The following is a 12,289-nucleotide window of genomic DNA, read 5'->3' on the forward strand; positions in this document are numbered from 1 at the left end:
TTTATTTCACATTCGCTCTTACAATCACCCAAATTACAATCTGACGATTACTGCTATCTGCAGTATCACAAATAGTACACTCCCAATGCCACAATACAACTGACTGGTTGCTGGCTAACTCGACGATAGGTCCAGGACTCGCTGACTGACTCAGTACAACGCTGCGGTAGCCACACTAGAACTGACTGTGAATAGCCTTCGCTGCTCCGTATGTAGCCTCGATCGGACAGTACGGGAAAACGGCCACGTAATAGGCACCCTTTTTGCCTGGCGCTGTGTTGCTATGTAATGCTAGCGGAAGTAACCGCTGTTACTATCGTAACGTCGCCGCTGTTGACTCGCGTTGCCTAGCGACCGCGATATCCCTCGGTGACGTCACCGCGGAGGGGAGTGGCGGGGCGGGAACTCGCCTGTTACCGTAAGAACGCGAGCGTTACGTTACCGCCACGTACCGCTGGGGAGGTGGGGGTCAACATGTCACAATATGAAATCCAAAGGTTTTTCTGTATTCACAAGAGCTTGCCTGTGACCTTTTCCTGAGCGTGTTGAAATCACACACCATGTGTGACATTTTGTAACATGCTGCAAATTTGATGCAAATTTTTGAGAGAGAGTGTGTATGCATGCATGTGCATGTGAAAGATGTAACATTTGACTAATTATTGTGTGTGATATGGCAGTGATCATTTTCATATCTTCTCACCAGGCAAAACCAAAGCGTCAGCGTAAGACACGTGAGGCTAAGGCAGTTCTAACAAAAGAGATCATTGAAGATGACTTAACATCAGGAGATGAAAACACCAGCAATACTGTAGCTTCTAGCAGCACTCTGGCTCCTCCAAAGCGACCACCCAAAGGAAAACCTGAGAAAGTCAAAATCAAGTCTGAAGGAGATGCAGAAGAACCAAAGAGTGATACCCCTGAAGACAAGGATAAGGAAGAGACTGTAAACAAAGAAGAACATCGCAAAGAGAAGAAAAAGTTCAAAAAAGAGAAAAAGGAATCAAGAAAAAAGAAAAAACCAACTGGACCCATGCATTTCACAGCCAACAGTGAGCCTCGAGCACTTGAAATCATTGGAGACTTGGAACCATCTGTGTTTAATGAAGTATGTTAAGTGCATTCATTATATTGTAGTGTCACCCATGTGATTAGATCAAGAACATGGAATTTGTTTTCTGTTGCAAGGCAAGATCACTTTCTTCACAATTACAAAATTATATGTGCTCTTATATTTTTGCCAGCCATGCTAACTGAATGTCAGAGGCATGATTATAAGCACCTCCTCCTCCTCCTCCTCCTTCTTCTTCTTCTTATTCTTCTTTTTGTTCCCTGTGTCTATGACTATTTTACATATTGAATGAAAAGGAGCAAGGAGATACGTACAGAACTTTCATTTGGGCACGAGTACTTCTGCCAAGACAAAGGAAGGATTCAAATCCATTTTCTCTATGTAATATTAATTTGTATTTAAACAAAGTTTTACTTCTGGGCTAATCCTTACATTTATAAGGAAGTTTTGTCATTTTATTTCTTAAAACCTTAATTTCTTTACACTGTAACTGTAACCGACCAAGTGGCCATGCATGGTTGTACCTCTGAGGTGGAATATTTTTTTGCCTGTCCCATCACATTTGACCCACTGAGGTTCGGATTACAGGTGGAACTGATAAACCTATGGCTTAAATATATTACAAATAAAACTGTCCCTGATTTCAGCAGATGCTGGCACTGCACCCCATTGTTCCACATGCATTCCTGACACCTTTGTAAAAAGTTTGCATTTGGCCTTTGAAATTGTTCTTGTGAGGTAAAGAAAATATCCATCAAGATATTTTCTTTCAGATCTGGAAGTATATGAGCTTATCATCTGTAAACATTTTTGCATTAGGATTGTCTATGTACAAAAGATATACTGATTTAGATTGGAGGAGTTTGCTGTCCACAAATCACTACTAGCAATTCAGTTCCCACATCCCCAGGAACATCCTTGGATGCCCTATTGTAAGAGCAGTAGTAATCTTTTTGGAATAAAGCAGACTGGCATTTTTCATATGTTAGCCACTCAAAAAATGGACACACTGTGTTTGACACACATAAAATTAATTGTCCTTGAAGATAATCAGTGTAAATCTACTTTCCCATGCAACTGAAACCAAGCCTCTCAGATGTGGCATTTTGATATAGGAAGTAACGTCTGACTGAATGACTGCTGAAGACAGTGGTAAGATACAGTAGCAAGAGTTAAAGCACTCTGGGTCTTTCGAGATGTGAGTTGGCTAACCCAAAATGCACTAGTTCACTTCTTGGCTACACAGTCTAGAAAACTGACTTTACAGTATTAATACTGTTAAATAAAGTAAACCTTAAGTATAAAGGCGTGTCCACATTACTCGTGCTTGTGCTCATCGGGAGACTCGTGTGGCTTTTACTTGTGCTTGTAAAGCTTCGTCCACACTGCTTCAGTTGCTTGCCAGGCTTCAGTGCGTGAGGATCCATATATTTACTCATAGTGTATATAGGCTGTAGTCATATTTTAATTTATTGGCTATAGTTTTTTAATTAAAAATTTAAAATTTGCTTGTCTCATGACTTGTCATATCGTCTACATTACTCGCGAGCATAGCGAGTCACACAAGCATGAGTAATGTGGACACGCCTTAAGACAGTGTAAGAAAAGAGCTTATTCCAGTTGTCTTTTTATGTTAAAGAGTAAAAGCATATTTGCATGCAAGAATATACATTACTGATGTCCTGATTACTATAAAATGCAGTGTAATTATGAGTCAATATTACTGATATTTGAACATGCCTGCCTGGGCTATACCAGTTGCAGACCATAGGCTTATACTTACTGTTGTTTCAGCGGCCTCCATAGTCTAGGGGTAACGTTCCCACCTCATGACTCAAGGTATGCGGGTTCAAACCTGGCGGAGGTCATGGAATTTTTAAGGGCGGAAAAATTCAGGCAACAAGTCCTCCGGGAAGGACCTAGCCGTGTGTCCCGTGTCATAGATTTACAACACGTAAAAGAACCTCATGTCTCTAGAAGACCTCTGAGCTAAATTAGGCAACAATTTCCTGCCCAAGTAGTTTTCAATGTCTCTGGTAGATGGGGGAAATATCAAGGTACCAAGGGCCTCGTTGGCTCAACGGGTCTGATAGCACTCAGTACCGGTAGGGTATGGAGACTGGTAGAATATCAAAGGGGGACGTACAATAGATCAACAACTGGTCGCGGTGCGTGGGGAAACCCACCCCCTCCAATAACAATAATAATAATACTGTTGTTTGCAGGAGTACACATCTTTAGATAAGAACCTTGTGATTGAGAACACATGTTAAGTGAACTTTATGGTTCTGTATAATTAAAGGTATCCTCTTTTTACAGTGCAAGGAGAAGATGCGTCCAGTGAAGAAAGCTTTGAAAGCCTTGGACAATCCTGATCAATCTCTCGCAGAGCAAGAACAAGTCAATCATACAAGGCAGTGTTTGCTGCAAATTGGTGACCAGATTAACAGATGTCTGTCTGAATACAAGGATCCTGACAAAGTGAAAGAGTGGAGAAGGTAGTGCTTAGTGACAGTATAGTTCATGTTTGCAAATAATGTCTTTGTGTCTGTTTACAAAGTTTCAAGTCCTCACATGTTTTCATTGATAGCTCTCCTGAATGTCATTATAATGTATTAATTTTTCAATAGAGAGTTGCTAACCATTTTGTTTTCAGTCTTCGTATATTGTATTTGTGTTTGGTTGAAGCTAAAACATAGATAAATTGAAGTAACTTCATTGGTTGTGTGTTTCAGATATATATGTATAAGACCATCATCAGGCAGTTATACATAGGAATACGTATAGTCAGTGTTCGGCACTGTGCAGTGGTTCGATGTAGATCAAACCACTGCACAGTGTAGAACACTGACTATACGTATACACACCCAGACAAGAAACACACATACATATAACAGCATCAGCTGTAACAATGAAAATAATAATAATGATAACAGTGATTATGAAATGGTGCATAATGCTGCATTGGCTAGTCTGAAATGTTACTCAGCTTAAGAGAATTTTTTTCAGTCTGATTTTTAATGTTCACTCAATCAAAAGGCGTTTCAGGCAAGATTTTTATACTGAGATCATCGTTTTATATTACATTAATTTCTTATATTTGCTGGATATTTTTTAGAAAATTGCCATTGGTTTGTGAAGTTACTTGACCGCCTCTGTGGTCTAGTGGTCAGAGTTCCTAGCTACAGATCCAGAGGTCCGGGTTTGATTTCCAGCGCTACCAGATGTTGTCGGAGAAGTAGTGGGTCTGGAACGGGGTCCACTCCGCCTCATGATGATAACTGAGGAGCTGTTTCAAGGAAATAGTGGCTCCAGTCTAGAAAACCGAAATTAACGGCCATGGGGATTCGTGCGCTGACCACGCGACACCCTCTATCCACAAAAGTTGGTACTGAACTTTGCCAAAAAGTGGCGGTCGTTCGGTCAGTATAGCTCGCTTGCAGACTAAAATCACGGAGTTTGTGAAGTTACTTGTGAATTCCTCGAGTTTCAGTAATATGATTACATTTCTTGGTTTGCAGCAGAAGTGCACATTATCAGTTTAAATGATATCAGGTCCCTCAATTCCAGTGGTGACTGTGTTGAGAAGTAGCTTAAGTGTGTACATATTTTTCATATAATATAAATTTTCCCCCCACTGCTTGTTAACAGCTCACTGAAGGTTACTTTCTGAATAGCCTTCATAGTAGTATTATACCGAAGACAGTTGCTCTATTGTTGTTTATGTCCTTAGCTTGCTGAATTAAGTGTTCAATAGAGAATAACTTCACTGAAGCTATGTTAATTTTGTAAATGTCAAAGTCTGGCCCTTGGTTCAATATCTTAGCATTGTCCAGAATTACGTAGGTCATACTGAAAGTCACGAGCAACTTTTTTTTGCATGCAACCTGGGAACAGCAGATGAAATATAGTATGGTGGTAGGTGGAACCAGCTGTTGTGTTAACCTTGAGTGTCTTGTGACATTAATAGCTTGCATCACGTGACCAGTATCACTCATAACAAAATGGCTGACAACGATATTTCATTTTGCCAGCATGCTGTCATCGAATTTCTTGTGAAATAGGAAATCCCTGCTGGAGAGACTTCAGTGTGCTTATGGAAGTGTGTGCATGGGTGCGAGCAGTGTTCGAAGATGGGTGAAACATTTTAAAGATGGGAACACCAGCATCAAAGATGACCTTCAGATTGGTCGTCCTCAAACAGCCTCAACTGAATGCAACAAGGAAAGAGTGGATGAGATCATTCAAGATGACAGGCATGTGACTGTGGACACAATAGCCCGAAAACTTGGAATAGGGTACAGTGCAGTACAGGAGATGATTGAAAGCTTGGGCTATAGGAAAGTTTGTGCTTGTTGGGTCCTGCGGTTATTGACCGAAGACCACAAAGGTCAGCAAAAAGTCATCACCTCAGAACTACTGCAGAGATATTGACACGAAGGCGATGATTTTTTGCTCTGTATTGGGACGAAAGCTGGTTCCACAATTTCGAGCCTGAAACGAAACGGCAGAGTATGGAATGGCACCATTTGCATTCTCCATCAAAAAAGAAGGCAAAGACAGTGCCATCAGCTGTGAAGGTGATGGGCACGGTCTTCTGGGATACAGAGGGGTGTATTCTGGCCGAATTCATGGAACCTGGGCAAACCATCAGTGCTGCTCGTTATGTCCAGACGCTGCACAAGCTTGTTGTGCATTGTGCGATAAACGTCTGGGATGAAACATCATCATCCTGCATGACAACGCTCGCCCCCACGCCGCTCACCTCACATTGAAAGCAGTTGCAAAGATGGGGTGGGAAGTTCTTCCACACCCCTCCTATAACCCTGATCTGGCACCCTCCAACTACCATCTTTTCAGATTTGTGAAGGATCAGCTGTGTGGACAACATTTTGAGACAAGGGAGGCAGTTCAGAAAGCAGTGCATCAGTGTCTTCAGATGGCTGGAACAGAATTTTACAGAAGGGGAATTTTCAGACTCCCAGAATGCTGGGAGAAATGTGTACAAAGAAGTGGCGATTAGGTGAAAAAATAAAGAAAGGTCTATAGATTGAGGTGGTGTATTTGGTTTGTCAATAATAAAGCATGTTACTTTACAAAAGACTGTTGCTCATGACTTTCAGTACGACCCTTGTAAATTACAGATTTAACTAAATAATGGTCAAAACATATGTCGCTGCCTCTTTATAGTTCAGTGTTGCAATGCCACTATACTGTGCTTGAGTTGCTAATGTTTTATTTACCATAACATAATTATACTTCTTCATAACATAACATATTCATATACATAACATACTTATAATTTAATTGTATTTGTTATAGTTGTAAGTGTATTTTCATTGTATTTAATGTGTGCTACTGTGTCCTTTGTTGTTTGTGTAGGTTTTTGTGCTGTGCTTTGTTTGAGTGTGGTGTGTTATTTGTGTGTTGTTCCTTATTGTAGTACCACTGCCACCAGACAAAAGCCCATTTGCAGTTTAAATAAATAATAATAATCTGTAAGTGATCTTATGTCTCTTTGGCTTCATGTATATTTCATATGTAGTCTGTTCTTAAATGTTTCTAGTTAACATCTTACGATGAACATATGTATTTTTGTAATTCTTATGCCAGATAATTAATTGCAAAATACTGTAGTGGATTTCTCATATGGTATATATTCTATATACAAAGTAATGGATTTCTCAGTGTATAAGAGACAAAATGGTGCAAGAAGCAGAATTTAAGATCCTTCGCAAATCTGTATTTGCTGTACATAATTTCAGCATTCCCTAAGAGGCAGCACTGATGTTTGGTTTTGTAGCTGTATCCTAGACTGCCTCAATAAGTCACTTCTGCAATAATAATATCTCTCTAAGCGCCATTTTAATATTGTTCACCCACCTACACCGTGGTCTTCCCACTGGTCTCTTTCCATCTGACAGTGAAATATTATTCTCTTCATTAGAATTAATTTTCTCAAAAATAACCCCAGCCCTAATGTATCTTATTGTATCTGAAAACCTCAACATTAGTGGTTTAACTTTGATTCTAATTAGATATGTGCAAGAATGATTTTTTTTTTTTCCAGTTTTGAGACAAGATCAGTATGAGAATTCAGAAAATTTTCGAGAATTGAAATCAGAACTCACTCGCTCATGGAGCTGGGCCCTTCTTGAGAACCTGCCAATTGTGCAGCTACTCAAGAACTTCCCAGCATTTTATGGAACCTGAAGGTTCATTGCTTTGTTCACAAGAGCCCTCCACTGGTCCCTATCCTGACCCAGATCAATCCAGTCCACACCATCCCATCATATCTCTCTAAGCTCCATTTTAATATTGTTCACCCACCTACACTGTGGTCTTCCCAGTGGTCTCTTTCCATCTGTCTTTCCCACCAATATCCCACACGCATTCCTTTTCTCCCCATTCGTGCTACATGCCCTGTCACCTCATCCTCCTCGACTTGATCATTCTAATTATGCTTGGAGAAGAGTACAAGTTATGAAGCTTCTCACTGTGCAGTTCTCTCCAACCTCCTGTCACTTCATCTCTCTTCGGTCCAAATATTCTCCTCAACACTCTTTTCTCAAACACCCTCAGTCTGTGTTCCTCCCTTAATGTCAGAGATCAAGTTTCAAACCCATGCAGAACCACAGTTCTGTGTATTTTAATTTTTATGTTTTTGGACCGCAGACAAGAAGACAAAAGGTACTGGACTGAATGTTAGTAAGCATTACCGAAGTTTAATCTCCTTTTAATTTCCTCCTGAATCAGGTTTTGATTTGTTATAGTCGTTCCCAAATATCTGAACTGTGCCACATTTTCAAAACATCTGTTACCTATCTTTATGCCATCATTTTTCCCTGCATTTTGGTGATGAGACAGCAACATATACTTCGTTTTCTCTGTGTTTATTTTTAGACCAACCTCTTTACTAGTGTCAATTAAAGTTTGTGTGTTTGTCTAGAATGGAATCTATATTATCACCCAGAGATTCACATCATCAGCAAAGACCAACAGCTGATGTGTCCCATTTAATTTCAGTCCCACCTGGTTTTCCTGGACTTTTCTAATGGCATATTTCAAAGCAAAGTTGAAAAGGAGTGGCAAAAAAGGATCTCCTTTTTTAGACCATTCTGGATAGGAAAATTATCAGACAGATGTTCAGATGTTTACCTATATGGACTTTACCATACTTTTCATTTAAACACATTTTAATCAGCCTAACTAGTTTCATAGATATCCCAAACTCTATCAGAATATTGTACAATACTTCCCTCCTAACTGAATCATAGACTTTCTTCAAGACTATGAATAGCCAATGTACTGTCTCATTGCACTGCCATTTTTTCTCCAATATCTGATGAATGCACAAGACCTGATCCATAGTGGATCTGTTACGTCAAAACCCACAGTGATGATCCCCAGTAATTTCATCCATATATGGACTTAACCTTGAGAGAAGAATATTGGATAAAATTCTGTATGAAGTTGATAGCAGTGATATCCCACAACAATTACTACAGTCAGTTTTATCACACTTCTTGTGAACTGGTACAATAGTAGACTCCTTCCACTGATCAGGCAGTTTTCCTTATTCCAAATAGAATTAATTAGCTTATGGACCTTAGAATGTAATATTTGTCCTCCTGCTTGAATAAGTTCTGCCAGAACTTTATCACTACCTTGGGATTTATACCTTTTAAAATTTGCAGTAGCAATTTCAACCTCAAAAGGGCTAGGATCTGGTACTAATGGCCCAGCTGTATATCTTTCTATCTGCCTAACATTACCATGTACATTCAATAACTGAGAGAAGTAGTTCTTTCACCTGTTCAAAATGTTTGACTCTGCAAGAAGATCACCATTGTCATCCTTCACTAATTTACTTCTAGTTTGGTAACCCCTCTTAAAGTAATTTATTCCTCTATACAGGTCTCTAATGTTCTTCTTCTTACTATTCATTGCAAGCTCATTAATTTTGTCTTTCAGATATTCCCTCTTTCTATTCCTCAAATGCCTGCTGGTTTCACATCTTATATTGTTCAGATTATCCCCATTTATTTCCCTTGTATCCTGTAATCATGGGAATTTATTAAATACGAGTACATTTTCTAGTTCTTCATAGAACCTGTCCTTTATGTCATCAGTTTTATCTTCTGTTGGGACATGAATAGTCAGAATGATGATATCACACCAGCAACCTCTTGGTATTATGTATGACTGGACAAGAACTTTTATTTACAAGATCTTGTGGGGGGTAAAGGTAAAGTTTACCCTGTGCTTAACTAATTAAACACTATGCCAATGAAGACATATGGGGGTGTGGATGTATAGATCCAAATTTTCTTGACCTCGGCACTAGTTGGAGGTGAGTGATCAGCTTCACGCCCCGACCGCTTTAGCCCCAGGGAAAGAGTCCCCTGTACTCATTGGATATGAGGTGGGGTGGGCCTCAGCTGGTCTGGACAATGTGGACAAGGGAAAATTCTTGACCCTATATGGACTCAAATTTCGACTCCTTGGTCATCCAGCCCTTAGTCTGTCGCTATACTGACTATGCTATCCCAGCTCCTCTCTTTTGTGGCCCGGGGGGGGNACATTACATTAAAGTGCACTACTTACCCCTTTTATTATTTGATGCTTTTCCAATGAATAATTTCAATAAATACAGTTTTATGCCAATGTCCTCCTTCACCATGGCCAGGAAGAGGCGTAGAGGGACAGATTTTGTTGACAAGCCAATACATTCTAGCATTGCCCACTGTTAGGATTGTGGAGGATCAGGTATTTTGCATGCTGCTGCACAAAGTAACAACAGTTGTCTGAGAATCCTCAAAGTCTGACACTGAAAAATCGATGTTCAAACTGAGCTCAAGATTTTCTCCTTGATTTGCTCTAAAGAAACTCAAAACTTACTCATGCTCAACTCTGACAGTTGCCCGATTTTCTTTGTCTTTTCCTGCTTATAAGATGTGCTTTAGTTTTGAGGGTCATTTCTTAATGAAGGAATTGCATCTTACATACCAGAAAATGTGGTATAGTCACTGCAGGTCATGATTTCCGTTCAATTTCACTTCAGTCTGAGGATTTGCTTGCATGTACAGAACACGCTTACGTACATTAATGTTTAATTGTTACCTGTTTTTCTTTCCCAGGAAACATACAAAGTTTGAATAACTTCCTATTTAAAATTATTAGTAATTGTAGAGTCCTGTAATTGCTTTACTCACACTGAATTATTTCTGTTTTCAGTAACCTGTGGTATTTTGTGTCTAAATTCACTGAATTTGATGCCAAAAAATTGTTCAAATTGTACAAACATGCTGTAAAGAAGGATCAGGATAAGAAAGGACCAGAGAAGAAGATAAAAGTAGAAAAGGGGGATAAAGAAGAAGTGAAAACAAGTGAGTCAAAAGAGGATAACCGTAATCGAACTCAAGGCAAGCGGCATATTGATGAAGAGAAGGATCCTGAAAAGGATACATATGTGACACCTGTTAAAAGGCCATATGTGCAGTCAGATGTAAGGTTAGTTGGAATACAGGAGTATTTACAGCTGTAATAAGTTTATATTTGTGAAAATTGTAGTATGTTTAATTTTTTAAATGCATTGCCATGTTTCTGACTGGAACTAATTGGTATTTTTCCTTCCCCCTGAAGTCGAAGTCGTGATAAGGAAGAACGTGGCCGTGACAAGGAGCGAAGTAAAAAATCAAGTAGTGATCCTAGAAGTGATCGCTCATCCCGAGAACATGATCGTAATAAAGACAGTGGACGTATTCATAAAGACAGTGGAGGTAGCTTACCTCTGACCCCAACCCATCAGCGAATGAGAGATGGTAATGGACCAACAACTCCTTTACGTAATGTTGGGCAGACTGCTGCTACTTCTTACATTGCAAGGCATGAGTTTCTTCCAGGAGGAGATGGAAGGACCACAGCTAGCCCACATGGACGGCACAGTGGATCAAACATAAGTGATGGAGGTGGTGACCGTTGGTCCAGTGGACAACCCAGAGAAAGGTACTTGTGAATAGATTCTCCCTCCTCACCCAAATCTGTCATTTCTCCCTCCTCAAATTTTTTCTCTTCTCCTCTCAGCAAGCAGGGCAGTTTGTCTGTCATTCTTTGCTGCTTACTATGAATTGTTAAGATGCAACTCATTGTAATTATGAAATGTAAGAATATTCAGATTTCATAATAGACGTTAAATTTTATGGTATTCACTTATATGATATTTCACTTCTGATATCTAGTGTTTGCACTTTCTTGGGGAAAGTGAGGACTGTTAGAAGAGAGTTTCCTTAGCATCTCTGATTAATGGTAATGCTGTTGAATATATTTTTATGACAGGCTTTGGCTCATTGGAGATAAGATGGATTTTGAGGGTGGATGCTATAGGGTAGTTATGAATTATCCTCTACCTCTCTGTATAACAGCATCATATCCAAGAAGACAGGAAATGTGACTGGTGATGTTACAGAATATGGTTAATGCCGTATCTGAATGACCCAGTCTTCTTAAAATGGAGTTACCCCAATGTTCTGCCAGATTATTTTATATTCTGGGGAAACTGATTTGAGTTGTCACTTTCCTCATGGTGGTGGCTTTTTATGTGGTGTCTGAGTCTTCCAGGGTAACCAGTAAAAGGGTAAAGTTTTCCCTCTGCTTAATTAATTATGCACTGTGCCATGAAAATGGGTAGTATTCTAGGATACGATACTTATTTTGTTTGACGTGTGGGATGTCTGTAAAGATGAGTACAAGACTGAAGCAGAGTGCATCATAGAAAGAACAAGTAAAAATAAAGGATAATGAATGTGCATGTGTCTAACAGTTCTATTTTCACAAATCTCCTCTCCCCTATCTCAAATTTAAAACTCGAAACCTAACTGTTCATGATTATTGGCATCTGGGATATGATGCTGTTTAATTCAGTAGATAGGTACCAAAGTTTTGGAGAAACTTTCTACCTTCATTCTGAGGGGAGACATCTCTTGTCACCGACTCTTTGTACATTTGAGAACTGTGCATTCTAATTTGTTTGTTTCTGTTTCATACTAGTGGCTCCTGATAAAATCTATTACTGGGCTTTAATTTAGGTGCATATTGCAGCTAAGAGAGAGCAAGTCATAGGAAAATAGAGGAGTTGTATGATGCGTTTTATAGTATGTATTTTTCAAAAAACATTCTTAGGATGATCAGATTAAGAAGGATGAGATGATGGTGCTT

General features: G+C 39.4%; 1 protein-coding gene across 1 annotated transcript in view; it reads left to right on the forward strand.

Moving 5' to 3' along the window:
- Positions 1-12,289, forward strand: part of LOC111873287 (chromodomain-helicase-DNA-binding protein 1) — a 67,764-nt gene that overhangs the window by 49,393 nt on the left and 6,082 nt on the right. The window contains exons 19-22 of the mRNA XM_023867871.1: positions 707-1,108; positions 3,392-3,570; positions 10,310-10,585; positions 10,718-11,080. Coding sequence (XP_023723639.1) covers positions 707-1,108; positions 3,392-3,570; positions 10,310-10,585; positions 10,718-11,080 — 1,220 coding nt within the window. The remainder of the gene's footprint in view (positions 1-706; positions 1,109-3,391; positions 3,571-10,309; positions 10,586-10,717; positions 11,081-12,289) is intronic.

The sequence above is a fragment of the Cryptotermes secundus genome, unplaced genomic scaffold, assembly GCF_002891405.2.
Source record: "Cryptotermes secundus unplaced genomic scaffold, Csec_1.0 scaffold131, whole genome shotgun sequence".
Classification (NCBI taxonomy): domain Eukaryota; kingdom Metazoa; phylum Arthropoda; class Insecta; order Blattodea; family Kalotermitidae; genus Cryptotermes; species Cryptotermes secundus.